Below are 15,863 nucleotides of genomic sequence, written 5' to 3'. Positions count from 1 at the left end.
GAGTCTTACTTCAGTGGTTGGTAAGTTGATGGAGATCATCCTGAGAGGCAGGATTTATGAACATTTGGAGAGGCATAATATGATTAAGAATAGTCAGCATGGCTTTGTCAAAGGCAGGTCATGCCTTACTAACCTGACTGAATTTTGAGGATGTGACTAAACACGTTGATGAAGGTAGAGCAGTAGATGTAGTGTATATGGATTTCAGCAAGGAATTTGATAAGTACCCCATACAGGGCTTACTGAGAAAGTAAGGAGGCATGGGATCCAAGGGGACATTGCTTTGTGGATCCAGAACTGGCTTGCCCACAGAAGGCAAAGAGTGGTTGTTGGTACGAATGAGGAGCAACTCTGATGGGCAGAAGAGTGCAAAGTCGCCCCCCCCCCCCTTTTGAGAATCGCAAAATCGCTATTATTTCGGGTCTGATACCAAGGAAATGAGAGAGATAACAGCAAGGGCAGTTGTTATTGACAACGCTCATGAAAAATTGATGAGAGAGAAGCCACAGGTTGGAATGTCTCCTATTGACAAAAAGAGAGCTTACTGCTATTGTCTCGTGGAGAAGGATTGTTTATTGAGTACTCTTCTATTCATTGAAACTCGTCAGGGGGCAGTCAGAGTGGTCTGGTTGAGGGATTGCATCATCCCAACCTGATTGACACCTGAGACCCCGTGAGTGGGGATAAAAGTAGGGTCTGGGGAACACCCCTCAGACGCACCAGGAGAGACGCTAAAAACTGGTGGGGGGCTTGTGTGTGTGTCCACCCTTGCCTGGGTGACGAGTCCTCCACAGAGTGGTCTAGCTAAAGGACGGAGGGGTCATACGTGAATGGCCACAACAGTTTAACGCATCGACGGATCAAGATCGTAAAAGGAAAGTCGGCAAGTCAATAGCTGTTACTCTCTCTCTCTCTCCCCAACAATTGCAACACAGTGATCAACAACTACCGCAGCCTGCATGAACTGAACTTTATATTTCCATCGGACAATTCATTATCCCCTAGACAACGATAGAACTTATTTCTTATTGATTATTATTATACCCTCACTTTTAGGTTTAGTATTGATGACGTATATTATCTGTATATTTGCATTGATATTATTTTTGTGTATTTTTACTAATAAATACTGTTAAAAATAGTATCATCAGACTTCAACGGATACTCCTATCTTTGCTGGTAAGATACCCAGTTACGGGGTTCGTAACATTGCAGACAGGTCATATTCTGCATGGAGGTCGGTGACCAGCGGTGTGCCTCGGGGATCTGTTCTGGGACTTTATCTCTTTGTGATTTTTATCAATGACCTGGATGAGGAAGTAGAGGGATGGGTTAATAAATTTGCTAATGACACAAAGGTTGAGAGTGTTGTGTATAGTGTGGAGGGCTGTCATAGGTTACAGTGGGGCATTGATAGGATGCAAAACTGGCTGAGAAGTGGCAGATGGAGTTCAACCAAGATAAATGTGAGGTGGTTCACTTTGGTAGGTCAAATATGATGGCAGATTATAGTATTAATGATAAGACTCTTGGCAGTGTGGAGGATCAGAGGGATCTTTGGGTCCAAGTCCATAGGACACTCAAAGCTGCTGTGCAGGTTGACTCTCTGGTTAAGAAAGCATACAGTGCATTGGCCTGCATCAATTGTGGGATTGAATTTAGGAGCCGAGAGGTAATGTTGCAGCTATATAGGACCCTGGTCAGACCCCACTTCGAGTACTGTACTCAGTTCTGGTCACCTCACTACAGGAAAGATGCGGAAACCATAGAAAGGGTGCAGAGGAGATTAACAAGGATGTTGCCTGGATTGGGGAGCATGCCTTATGAGAATAGGTTGAGTGAACTTGGCCTGTTCTCCTTGGAGCGACAGAGAATGAGAGGTGACCTGATGGAGGTGTATATGATGATGAGAGGCATTAATATTGTGGATAGTCAGAGGCTTTTTCCCAGGGCTGAAATGGCTAGCATGAGAGGGCACAGTTTTAAGGCAATTAGAAGTAGGCACAGAGGAGATGTCAAGGTAAGCTTTTTTTTAAAAAAAAAATTAAAGCATAGAGTGGTGAATACATGTAATGGGCTGCTGGCGACAGTGGTGGAGGCGGATACAATAGGGTCTTTTAAGAGGCTCCTGGATAGGTACATGGAGCTTAGAAAATTAGAGGGCAATGGGTAACCCTAGGTAATTTCTAAAGTAAGTATATGTTCGGCACAGCATTGTGGACCGAAGGGCCTGTATTGTGCTGTAGGTTTTCTATGTTCTATGTTTTCTAGATAAAGCAGCCAGCATCATTAACCAGCCCAGACATATTCCATTTGCTCCATTCCCATTGGCAGATAATCAAAAACTTGAATGTAAATAAAAACAAGCTTAAGGACAGTATCTAACACAGATCAAAAGATTAAATGTGATAAAAAAAATGAACTTTCAACTTCACAATCTACCGCAATACGCACTTTATCATTTACTGGCACTGAACCATTTTGGAAGCTTTTAAGTTTTATTCTGCATTATTACTCTACCTTATTCCAGCTCAATGCACTGCATAATGATATGATCTGAATGAACACAAGTATGCAAGACAAGCTTTTAACCGTATCTGGGTACGTGTGACCATAATAAACCAGTTCTAATTCATACAGAAATGAGTCAGAGTTTCTGGTTATTGGAGAATACTGGAAAATTCCTAATAGAATCATAATTTTATGAGATGCTTAGGTATAGAGGCCTATCAATACTTTTGCCCAGGGTCCAAATGTCTAAAACTCGAAGGTGTACATTTAAGGTGGGGGTTAAATTCAAAAGAGATCTACAATTCAAGTTCGACACACAAAATGCTGGAGGAACACAGTAGGTCGAGCAGCACCCAAGGTATATCACAACCGGAATTATTTCCAGGTAGCAGACGATTTCCTTCCACGCCGCGTACTAGGCAAGTTGCAGCAGTGGTTTGCCATTGCCTTCTGCCGGGTGAGTTTTTTTTTATAAAAAAAAGAGATCACCAGTTCTTAACGGGCGCCGGCTGGATTTGACCTCTCACCCCAAACTCCAGCACTGATGCCACTACGCCACCAGCCAGCCTCTACTGAGGGGAATAAAAGGCAAATGTTCTGGGCTGAGACTTTGTGCACAGAGCCTGAAATGCTCTGCCAGGGATGGCAGTGAAGGCAAATGTCATCGAAGATTCTGAGAGGGTCGCAGACGCACACAGCATATATTGAGAATGGAGGGATATGGGCATTGTGGCGGTAGAAGGGATTAGTTTAGTTAGTGTATTTAGTTGGGCGCACCATCACGGACTGAAAGGCCTGCTTCCATGTTCTACGTGCAGGAAAATGATCCTGAAATAGATCATAAACACAAAAGGGTTTGCAACTGCTGGAAATACAGAGTCAAAATAAATTAAAGGCCAAAGTAGATTTGAAGGCAAAAGTGAATTAGGTCAAATTAGATCAGCTGTAATTTTGATGAATAGCATAGACCACTTGAACCAAACAGCCTTGACCTATTGCTAATCTTTATTTTCTCATTACTTTGTGTAAGCGAGTTTCAGAAGTTGCAAACATTTCACTTAATGCACTTTGGCACAAAGCTGACCAGAGAAAGATTCTTTAAGGGTCTGAGCTTACATAAAGAGATGTCCAGAATATGTGCAAAGAAAAGAAAAATGAACTCTCAAAGTGAAAGTGAGTGAATGCAAGAGTCAAGAGAACTAAATATTCCAAAAGATCAAGTGGATATGACAACAAGGAAAAGTTGGACAAACCTGCGCTGTTCTCCCTTCAGCATCAGAGACTGAGGGAAAACCTGAGCGTAGTTTTTAAAATTATGAGAGGCATAATAGATAGGGTAGACAGCAAGAATCTTTTCTCCAGGGTAGAAATATCCAATGCCAGAGGACATGCTTTTAAGGTTGTTGGTTTGGGGGGGGGGGGGGGTGCTGGTGCGAGGCATGTTTAAAGGCAACTAGGGAACTCTTTTTTTTTTTAAACATGGAGAATTATGTGCCTGGAACCAGTTACCAGGTGTAGCAGTAGAATCAGGCAGTTTCATGAAGTTTAACAGGCTTTTAGACAAACACAGAATATCAAGGAAATGGATGGATATCTTTCATACACAGCAAGAAGGTTCTTAGTGTAAATAGGCAACAAGGTCAGCACAACATCACGGGCAGAATGGCCTGTCCAGTACTGTACTGTTCTATGTTTTTAAACAAAAGATTACTTTTGAGAGATTTGGTCCATACTATGCCAATATGCCTTGTGAAGAGGCCGAAATAACACATCCCTGTACTTGCATTGTTGATTGGGCTCGGAAAGTGATTCCCAATGGGGGCAGTTACGTGTCCCAAGGCAGCGTTAGGGGAAATAGAAGTCGTCATGGGGCGTTCAAGATTCCTGAGATGGGGGAAGAGGAGCAAGTGGCACCTTAATGAGGCACGAGATTTGAACAACCATTAGTAAAGCAGGCAATTCCAAAAAAAATAGCATGAGGCACTGGAACACAGGGAGAACCATAGCTCTGCAGGCAGTGAGCACCTGTCATCTCAACATGTCTGAAACTCAACAATCTCATCCGATCTTACCAACCAAACAGACATTATTGGGGATACATAAATAAGCAGTCAGTGTGCCCAGCAGTTTCTATGATGTGTGGCATGGCATGAGTTCATGCAATTTAACAGTTGGTAAGTCAAGTACATCCTCTCAGCTTTCTCTACAGAAAACAGGTTACGCGAAGATACCTCACTGGTTCTGTTTCACCATTTGGTTCCAGCCAATCAGTGAACTTGCCAAACTCAACGATTCTGCTTGAGGTGTCCAAGGTGACCTCAACTTCATATGTGCAGTCACCATCTTCGGGGATAATGAAACCCTGTGTGATTGGTCAATTGCGTTAACTGGAATAGTATAAAGGTAACTTGCCAACACCAGCTCTATCCCGACTAACATTCAGATTCCAATCTGAATCCTTGTCAAAGTAATTTTCGCTGTTGTGATCGTCCTCATTTTTGCCTTGCCATTCCTTTGCATGCCGCAACCATAGTTCCATCCGTGTCAACTCACTGCTATCGTCAACATCCGACAGGCATTATCAGTTAGTGTTAATTTTTTTATTTTAATTTAGCCCCATTAATGATGGATAAATAAATTGAGCATGATCTCCAAGTCTCAAGGTGGTGAAGCCTTGAATTCTAACACCGTAAGAAACAGAAGCTACAGAAAGTGCATCAACATAACAATGCTATGAAACCATCCAGTTTGCAGAACACTTCTGTAAAAGACTCCCTGAAAAAGCTACTTGTGGTATTGTGGTACTTGTGGTGGAAAAGGCACCAAAGCATTCAGGCTCTCACGACCAGACTATGTAACAGTTTCTTCTCCCAAGCTACCAGACTCCTCAATACCCAGAGCCTGGACTGACACCTTACTGCCCTATTGTCCTGTTTATTATTTATTGCAATGCCTGCACTGTTTTGTGCACTTTATGCAGTCCTGGATAGGTGATGCACCATCAATAACTCTCGGAGACGTGAGGCGAGATGGGCTTTTATTAGCTGGAAGAAAGCACTGTCAGCAGCAAAAGACCACCACACAACATCCTGGAGACTGAGGGAGGAGCAGTGCCTCCAATCACCTTTATACCGGGGTCTGTGGGAGGAGCCACAGGAGCAGTCAGCGGTGGGGGGGGGGGGGGGGAGGGTGTCCAGACAGGTATATGTAGTTTACCACAGTAGGTCTGTAGTCTAGTGTAGTTTCTTCCTGTGTTGTTTCTTTACGTAGATCAGTCTAGTTTTTGTACTGTGTCATGTAACACCATGGTCCTGAAAAACGTTGTCTCATTTTTATTGTGTATTGTACCAGCAGTTATGGTCGAAATGACAATAAAAAGTGATGACTTGACTCAGTTCCAGAAGAGGAAAGGAGCATTTGAAAAGCGTTGGACACTTGAGTCATTTGCCACAAAAGCTAAAATTAACCCTGTTGATGGTATCATTGCTTCTTATAACATTTACAAAATGAGAGCTAAGTGTGCAAAATCTCATGCAATTGGTGAAAGATTAATAATGCCTGCTCTATCAGAAATGCTCACCTTGTTCTCAAAATGGATATGTGTAAAGGGGGTTTCTTCTTTTTCTTTGTTACTGTGTATGTTAATAAAAATGGCTTCTTTGTTTTGTTAAAAGTAGGAATGCTTCTTTGTTGCGAAAGAGTGCTGGAAGCTTGTTTGGGTTAAAATTTACTGATAACGAGAATTGTATTCCTTTGTAAACCAATTGGGATTAATGTTCTTTCTTCTGAGTCTGTAAGCTATTGTTGGCGGGCTTTTGGGGAGATCGGCGCGAGGGGGTGAGAGAGAGAGGACGCGATGCTGTAAACTGGGCGAGGAACGGACCCCAAGTGGGGGTCCAAGGCCAGGAGGTACCCCGAGGAGAGGAGACGAAGATAGATGTGCTTGGTTGACCACTTCGGGTGGTCCTGAGCTGTAAGTCGAGGAGTTCGGAGGGGATCGAATGGTGGCCAGAAGACTTCAGTAATTAAGCTCCAACAGTTGTGCACGAAGTGGTTTGGACTTTGATAAGTTTGGCGCCTTTTCTTTAATTTTTTTTCCTTCATATATACTGTATCATTATTAATCACTTAGTTATAGTAACCTTTATAAATTGTACTCATTTAATCGCATAAGGTGTACTGTCTGTTCTTTGGCGAGGCGGGGACATCACACAGCATCCACACCAGCTGATCACCCAGTTTGGCGGGGCCGAAGGCTGCTCCCCCTAGACGAGAACGAGCTGAGCGAGCCTGAGGCGACCCAGGGGGTTACATAGGTATTTTAAAAACCAATGCCTTTGGTTTATCAAAAATGGACATTTATGAATATATCAACAGAGAATCAATTTACAATGAGCCCATAATGTACATTGAGGATAAAAGTATTAGGAACAGGATTTCTTGTGCAACAGATGGAGCACCATATATGATAGGTCGCCATGCTGGTTTAGTGGCATTTATGAAAAATAGAATTTCCAAATTTGTTTGCAATCTAATTCATCATCTTATCACAGTCAAAAACTTCAGCCAGCAAATTTTTTCAAGTATGACTATCAACAAAATTAAAGCTCATCCATTAAACTGCATAATATTTCACCAGTTGTTCCAAGATACCTGTGATAGCGGTCTGCTTTTTGATGCAAATCTAAGCTCCAAGCACCCATTGAAGCAGGCAGACAGTGGCAGATCAGGGGCTGTACGAATTGAGGCAGGCGGTAGCTGATCAGTGAGATGCAATGACCTCTCCCACCATCGGAGGCAACCCATAGTGCCTGTACCTTACGCCAATCAGGTTGGGCATAACTCGTAACTGTTGCCTTCCGTGTTGGCTTTGCTGCTTTGCAGCAGCACCGGAGCGACCTCTCCGGGGCGCAGACCTGGGTGATGAATATAGAGATCCTGGACTGCCTAGACATCAAGATCCCCCTCTCAGTCTCGCAGATGCAGGCCAAAGGAATGTGAAGCTGTACATTTGGCAGCAGCTTAGCTGCAGGAGCTGCCGGGAGGTGACATGATAACGTCATCCAATCGCCTCAGGGGCTCCACTCCGGATTTGTGTAGGGTTCACTCCTTAGCCTTCTCTTCTCCCGAAGATACCCACAAGGCAGTGGGATCCGTAACCCTGCATACAGGCCTATACCGGGTATTGCACCAGGCAAACCATAGAGAAGAAAGAAGAAACCACCAGTCATGTGACTGGCCACCTGGAACGTTAGGACCGTGGGACCTGGCCTCTCAGACGACCTGCAGCAGATCAACGACAGCAGGAAAACAGCAATCACTGACTCCGAGCTGAGGAGGCTGGACATCGACATAGCAGCACTGCATGAGACCAGACCTGCTGCAGACGGCGTGCTGCAGGAGAGGGACTTAGCCTTCTTCTGGCAGGGCAGACCACCTGAGGACCCCTAGTGCATGGCGTCGGCCTTGCTGTCAAGAACAGCCTGTTATCCATGATCGTTCCTCCCACCAGTGGGTCAGAACGCATCCTTTCCCCCAGCCTTTCAACGTCGTCCAGTAAAGTGAACATCCTGAGTGTCTACATTCCAACGCTGGGCTCACCTCAAGAAACAAAAGATCAGTTTTACGAGGACCTCGATGCTACCATCAGCAAAATACCAGAATCTGAATGTATCATTCTGCTTGGTGATTTCAATGCTAGAGTCAGATCTGACCACAGCTCATGGCCAACTGCCTCAGACACTTCGGCATTGGCAAGATGAACGACAACGGCCAGAGACTGCTGGAGCTTTGCTCCTATCACAAGCTGTGCATCACCAACACGTTCTTCAAGACAAAGCCTCGCCATAAAGGTCTCCTGGAGACACCCAAGGTCTGGACACTGGCATCAGCTGGACATGATCATCACCAGAAGAGCTGCCCTCAACAGCGTGCCTCTAACACGCAGCTTACACAGTGCAGACTGCGACACAGGCCATTCCATGGTGTGCAGCAAAGTCCAACTGAAACCAAAGAAGATCCACCACACCAAGCAGAAAGGATGCCCACGCATCAACACCGCTAAGGCAGCGAACCCAGAACGTTGCACAAAACTCAACGACCAAAGGGAACAGGCTTTCAAAGCAAGTACAGCCACAACCACGGAAGAGCAGTGACAATTCATTCGTGACACCATCTACAACACTGCCGTGTCATCCGTCAGGAAGGAGGAGAGGAAAAACCAAGATTGGTTTGAATCTCACCTGTCTGAGATGGAACCTGTCATCAATGCCAAGAGAGAAGCTCCAATCAACTGCAGAAGAGACTTGTCAGAGCAGAATCTCACTGCACTGAGAATGGCAAGAAACAACGCTCAAAAGACAGCTAGACAGTGCGCAATCGACTTCTGGCAGAACCTGTGCAGGAGCATCAAGACCTGCGCCGACAGTGGCAAAGTGCAAGGCACGTATGAGGCTTTCTTCATCCCCTTCGGGCCCACCGCTAGCAAGATCGCTGCGCTGGAGTCCAGGGACGGTGAAGTCATCAAAGACTGTGCCACGTAGATGCAGAGGTGAGCCGAGCACTACCAGCACCTGTGCTCCACTGAGAACATGGTTACTGGGTCAGCCCTCGCCAATATCCCTGCCCTACCTGTCATGAAAGAGCTGGATCTATCCCCCAGAGGAAAAACTCAGCAAGGCCATCGACTCACTTGCTCACGGCAGGGCACCAGGCAAAGACGGCATCCCTGCAGAAGTGATCCAGTGCGGGAAACCAGTGCTCCTAAGCCATTTTCACGGGCAGCTCTGCCAGTGCTGGGAGGAGGAATCAGTTCCCCAAGACATGCGAGACGCAAACATCATCACATTGTTCAAGAATAAAGGAGACCGCAAAGTCGTTGCGGTCATTGCATATGTTCCATATGCTGGAAGAGTCCAGTACCAGAGGGCATGGTTTGAGAATAAGGGGTAGGTCATTTAGGACAGAGTTAAGGAAAAGCTTCTCCCAGAGAGTTGTGGAGGTCTGGAATGCACTGCCTCAGAAGGCAGTGGAGGCTAATTCTCTGGATGCTTTCAAGAAGGAGCTAGATAGGTATCTTATGGATAGGGGAATTAAGGGATATGGGGACAAGGCAGGAACCAGATATTGATAGTAGATTATCAGCCATGATCTCAGAATGGCGGTGCAGGCTCGAAGGGTCGAATGGTCTACTTCTGCACCTATTGTCTATTGTCTATTGACTGTAATAATTACAGAGGTGTATTCCTGCTCAACACCATTGGCAAGGCGTTTGCCCGAGTGGTTCTGAAGCGACTGCAGACACTGGCAGAACACGTCTACCCCAAATCCCAGTGTGGCTTCAGAGCAGAGAGATCCACCATCGACATGATCTTCTCACCCGGGCAACTACAGGAGAACAACCGGGAACAGAGACAGCCTTTGTACGTTGCCTTTATCTATCTGACCAAGGCTTTCAACCTGGTTAGCAGAAGAGGCCTCTTTGCACTCCTGAAGATGACTGGATGCCCAAAGCTGCCGAATCTCATTGTCTCTTTCTATGACAGCATGCAGGGGACAGTACAATTCCATGGATCATCCTCAGAGCCTTCCCCATCCAAAGCAGAGTGAAGCAGGGTTGTGTCCTTGCCCCAACACTCTTCGGGATCTTCTTCTCCCTCGTACTGTTGTACAATTTCAGGACATCTGATGACGGAGTGTACCTACACACTTGGTCCGATGGTGAGCTCTTGAACCTTGCCTCAGAGCAAAGACTAAAGTGCATCAGGTCCTGATCCGGGAGATACTCTTCGCTGATGATGCCGCCCTGACGTCACACACACAGTCTCGTCTCCAGAGGCTAGTCAGTTCCCTGGCACGCTTGCCAAGAGTTTGGCCTCACTATCAGTCTGAAGAACACAGAGATCATGGGCCAGGACGTCAGCGAAGCCCCCAGCATCGGCGACCACACCTTGCAAGTGGTAGATGAATTCACCTGCCTAGGATCGACAGTCTCCAGCAATCTGTGCCTCGATCCAGAGCTCAACAGGTGAACAGGGAAAGCCACTGCTGCTATGGCCAAGCTGTCAAAGAGAGTGTGGAAAAACAACAAGCTCACCCCAGCCACCAAGATTGCAGTGTACAGAGCCTGTATACTGAGTACTCTTCTCTACGGCGGCGAGAGTTGGACAACTTACGCATGCCAAGAGCACCACCTCAACAGCTTCCACCTACAGCGCTTGCGTCGGGTTCTGGGCATTTCCTGGAAAGACTGCGTGCCAAACAAGGACTCCTGGACCAGGCCAGCATGCCAAGCACGTACGTCCTTCTCACACAGCGGCAACTGCACTGGCTTGACCACGTCTGCCGCACGCATGATGGGCACATCCCCCAAGGACATCCCATACGGAGAACTCGCCGCAGGATCCCGGCCCATAGGGCGCCCACTGCTGCATGACGGGGGACGTTTGTAAACTTGGCCTGAAGTCTGCTGATATCACTTGGGAAGAGACAGCTGCAAATCTCTGCACCTGGAGACAGGCTGTACGTACAGGCATTACCAATGTAGAGGAAACACAAACTCGACTGTGGTCAGAGAGTAGTGAGGGAAGGAACGCTGCAGCGTTGAGTACCCAGGCACCACCATCAGCCTTCGTGTGCAGCTCAAGAATCGGCTTATTCAGCCACACCCAAATGAGTCCTAAACCAGGTGCACACATTATCTACTTAGGCAGACAGAATTAATCTATTTAGATTAATTCCAAGATAACAATGAAGAATGCTTGCTTACTCACAGTGTGCTGGCTATCAAAAGGCTGTTGCTTAAAACATTTCCTTTATCTTATTGGCACTGTGGTTGAATTTTTGCTCAAATTTGATAAGTGTTTGAGAAACAAGATTGAACTATGTGGAGATGTGGCATACCTAGCCGATCCTTCATACTTCATACTAAATATGAAACTGCAGGGTGAGCATTTCAATTTAATGCAGTCAAAAAGTACAGTGTCTACATTTATCAGAAAATTGGAAATATACAAGCAAAACATTAGGAGAAATCATTCTCACAGTTTCCCTATATGGAAAGTATGGCACTCTCTTTCACAGATGGTGATTTGCAAGAGTACTGCTTACACCTGAAGTCACTGATGAAGGATTTTCAGAATTGATTCCAGGATCTTTGCAAGGTGGCAGAACAGGAAGAGAGCTTCCAAGAAGAAATTATCAAAACTCAGAATGTAGAAGCAAAAATACTTTTCAAAAATGTCAGTTGTGATAAACCACATACAAAGTGTCTACATGTTTGCTCTTCCTCGCATTTGCATCCTCCTACCTTGATGAAAGTGACTTCACTGCAGTGAACCACATACTTGGTGGACATAGGGCTTTTGCTGTCACACCTCAAACCAGATATTTCAACTCTTGCTAAAAACCATCAAACTCAAAGATCACATAGAAACATAGAAAATAGGTGCAGGGGTAGGCCATTCGGCCCTTCGAGCCTGCACCGCCATTCAGTATGATCATGGCTGATCATCCAACTCAGAACCCTGTACCTGCCTTCTCTCCATACCCCCGATCCCTTTAGCCACAAGGGCCATATCTAACTCCCTCTTAAATATAGCCAATGAACTGGCCTCAACTGTTTCCTGTGGCAGAGAATTCCACAGATTCACCACTCTGTGTGTGAAGAAGTTTCTCCTCATCTCGGTCCTAAAAGGCTTCCCCTTTATCCTTAAACTGTAACCCCTCGTTCTGGACTTCCCCAACATCGGGAACAATCTTCCTGCATCTAGCCTGTCCAATCCCTTTAGAACTTTATACGTTTCAATAAGATACCCCCTCAATCTTCTAAATTCCAGTGAGTATAAGCCTAGTCAATCCAGTCTTTCTTCATATGAAAGTCCTGCCATCCCAGGAATCAATCTGGTGAACCTTCTTTGTACTCCCTCTATGGCAAGAATGTCTTTCCTCAGATTAGGGGACCAAAACTGCACACAATACTCCAGGTGTGGTCTCTCCAAGTCCTTGTACAACTGCAGTAGAACCTCCCTGCTCCTGTACTCGAATCCTCTTGCTATGAATGCCAACATACCATTCACCTTTTTCACCACCTGCTGTAGCTGCATGCCCACTTTCAATGACTGGTGTACAATGACACCCAAGTCTCGTTGCATCTCCCCTTTTCCTAATCGGCCACCATTCAGATAATAAACTGTTTTCTTGTTCTTGCCACCAAAATGGATAACCTCACGTTTATCCACATTAAATTGCAACTACCATGAATTTGCCCACTCACCTAACCTATCCAAGTCACCCTTCATCCTCCTCACAACTAACACTGCCGCCCAGCTTCGTGTCATCTGCAAACTTGGAGATGCTGCATTTAATTCCCTCCTCTAAATCATTAATATATTGTAAACAACTGGGGTCCCAGCACTGAGCCTTGTGGTACCCCACTCGTCACTGCATAGTCATAGTGCATATCACATTCATAGTGAAACTGCTGTAAAGAAAAAAAAATTTGAAACAGTAATTTTTCTCATGTTAGTATGCGGTAGACATGAACCATATTGGGACACTGAAAAGTATACTGTCCCTAAGAGGGGCGCTGGCAAGTACCAAAGTGCGTTGGGCTAATAAGAATTGGGAAACATTGGGCTAGGAAAATATAGCTCTGATATCGCGACCTAGCAAACTTTTTACTGGCTCTGACAAAGATCTGGGTGTGGTACTGCTCTTGCTAGAGTTACTACGCAAACAGTTCATAGCAGTTTGTAATACACACAAAATGCTGGAGAAACTTAGCAGGCCAGGCAGTACCTATAGAAAAAAAAAGTACAATCGACATTGGGCGTCGGCCCGAAACGTCGACTGTACTCCCCCCACCACCCCATAGTTGCTGCCTGGCCTGCTGATTTCCTCCAGCATTTGTGCGTTGCTTGGATTTCCAGCATCTGCAGATTTCATTTTGTTTGATATCAGTTGGCAAAAAAGATATTTTGGTAACAATTGTTCGAGATTGTGTCAGGTACAACGATTGACTGGTACGAGATTTTAAAACACTATAAACACTTAGCTGACAGGCTGAGCCCTCGAATTAATAACAGTATGGCTTACTGTAAACTGAATTAAGTAGAGAATCGATTTTGGTTATCGGTTAACTGCGCGTAATTATGTACAGTCGTAAAATAACACCATATATAAAACAGTACGTTAAGTTTCTCGATAGCATTCATTCGTCCCTCTGCTTTCTTTAATAAGTAATGTTTAATCGTTTCCCAATAGGTTTAAACGACAGACTCAGTTGGTTTCAATGTCAAAGTCAAGAATATCGCCCACATCTACTCCTTAGACTTTTATATATCAATCGCCCACCACCTCGGAGAACCCGTTGCCGCGGCTCTCTCACAAACAGCAACAGCAACTACGCAACTCAACAGTTAATGAGCATCCGAGCCAAGGCACGCTTAAAAATTTCGCCAAAATTCAAACGTTTATATCCACGGCGCAAAGCTGAACTTTTGAACACAGTGACTCGGGCAAAAGACAGAGTTAGAAACTCTACAGTATTAGTTTTAGTTTCATTCAAATGTTGGAGAGCACCGGGGGGGGGGAGCGGCAGGAAATGGGGGGGGGGGAATGGAGACTACTCACTTCACGTAGGATATCCACTTTGTGACCATCCATTTCGGGGTCATTTGAAGAGCAGTAGCGAAATGTTTTGATTCGTGAGAAGGTTGCTCCCTCGTCGGCGTATTGCCCCGCTTTAATTTCAACCCCGAGCTGGGAGTCCTGATTTACAGCTCCTTTACAGAGCTGCGTTGGAACTCTACAGCCAACCACTGCCTTCAGTGGAAAGCGGTAGTACTGACGGCGCAACAGCAGTAAATGGGCTTGCGTATCGATACCGGTACTTCAGAAGTTCCAGAAGTTAAAAGAATTGTTCGGCTGTAAGTGTTTTTTAAATTTAAAAAAAAATTATAAACCAGAACCGACATGACTCTTATAAAGGCCTGTCAAAACCATTTTAACCTCTTTTTGTCTCTTTATAAATATACAAAGAGAATAGAGGATGTGGAGTCGGGGCTCTATGGTAGATTTTGGATCATGGTCCTCTTTCAACCGATGAGGTTAATCTGATCTGGAAAAATGACCACAAACAAGCCTGGAAAAAAAATGCAGTTGTCAGGTACCTAGAAGATTGTCGGCGGGTATTCTCCGCCCCCACTTCTGAGCTGAGCTGACGAAGGCAGAATTTGGCGGCTTCCTCTTAATCTGCATTGATAGGAAGCAACAAACGTATGGTCCATGGACGTATTGTAGAATTCAGCAGTGCTCAAGCTGATCAGCCTTTCACCCACTGAGAGTGCCCGGAGAAAGCCTGGTAACTCTTGGTATGTCCCAAAGGATTGTGGGGGAGAGAGAGGCCAGGAGAAGGTTAGGGATCCAAGGTCGCGCCACACATCAATGGGTTTCAGTAAGGATGTCGTGCGATTTAGTGGTTAGACTAGAAATAATCCGAGGAGTAAGACTGGTGATTGGAGGTTGGGATAACTACTATTAGGGCTGGGTTTCAGAGAAGGGATGTTTGGTTATTGTGTGGTGATGCCAGTAGATTGGTAAACAGTATTGAAGATCAGATAGGAGAGGGCTACATACCTGAATTGGAGGGAGAGGAGCACGGTAGGAAAGGAAGCAGTGGGACTTGAATGCCCACTTTGATGAAGGTTTAAGAAGTAGCTTTATTGCAAATTAACAAAGTGTGTTTCTGCCCAACTCTATGGGCTGTGTATGAGCTGTTGAAGACCTGTGTGTTATGTCCTTACATGCATTGCACATTGATGGCTACCAATGCACCAGCAGCCATGGAACGGCAATCATGCATTTTAATGCAACTTTCAAGACCAGCCCAGTTTTCAATTCTTGAAGTTAGATTGCATATCACACAACAGTGACATACTCCTAATTCAAAATCCAGGTCAATTAAGTCGGTACAAAGCAAATACTTACTTCTTTGCAGCACTTTTCCTGTTGTTGGATGATTACAGAATAATCCCTGAACTTCTCTGCAGACTTGTGCTTGTAGTTAGGACCTGGAGATCACTGAGCCAATCGATGCTGAATAATGCTTTGAGATACATTGCTAAAATTTTGAAACACTTACTTCAATCCCATCCAAATCAAGATTTTGAAACACACAATGGAAAAGAAAATGTGAAGCAATCCAACTGTCTACAGAAGTGCAGAATAGTTATACCATATCAAAAGGCTGTTTGACCTTACTGGTTGGAACAAGCTCCGCATAATCTAGCCAGTGCCATTCCTCTGTCTTCTCTTTCCATAGCCCCAAAAAGTCTTTGATTTCTGCTTTTTAA

At 45.1% G+C, this 15,863-nt stretch overlaps 1 protein-coding gene across 2 annotated transcripts in view; it reads right to left on the bottom strand.

The window, feature by feature from the left end:
* LOC140718257 (alpha-1,3-galactosyltransferase 2-like) overlaps positions 1 to 14,897 on the bottom strand; it is a 74,280-nt gene extending 59,383 nt beyond the window's left edge. The window contains exon 1 of one of the 2 annotated variants that reach the window (XM_073031763.1): positions 14,682 to 14,897. Coding sequence is in view for 1 of the 2 variants with exons in the window: in XM_073031762.1 (XP_072887863.1) it covers positions 14,143 to 14,186 (44 nt within the window). In the remaining variant the exon portion in view is untranslated. Of the gene's footprint in view, positions 1 to 14,142; positions 14,350 to 14,681 lie in introns of those variants that run through there. The other variant, XM_073031762.1, reaches the window with a different exon arrangement.
* Positions 14,898 to 15,863: the final 966 nt, after the last annotated feature.

The sequence above is a fragment of the Hemitrygon akajei genome, chromosome 29, assembly GCF_048418815.1.
Source record: "Hemitrygon akajei chromosome 29, sHemAka1.3, whole genome shotgun sequence".
In the NCBI taxonomy this organism is placed as follows: Eukaryota; Metazoa; Chordata; class Chondrichthyes; order Myliobatiformes; family Dasyatidae; genus Hemitrygon; species Hemitrygon akajei.
Note: the sequence above shows the minus strand (reverse complement) of the source record. Positions and strands in the feature narration are given on the sequence as shown.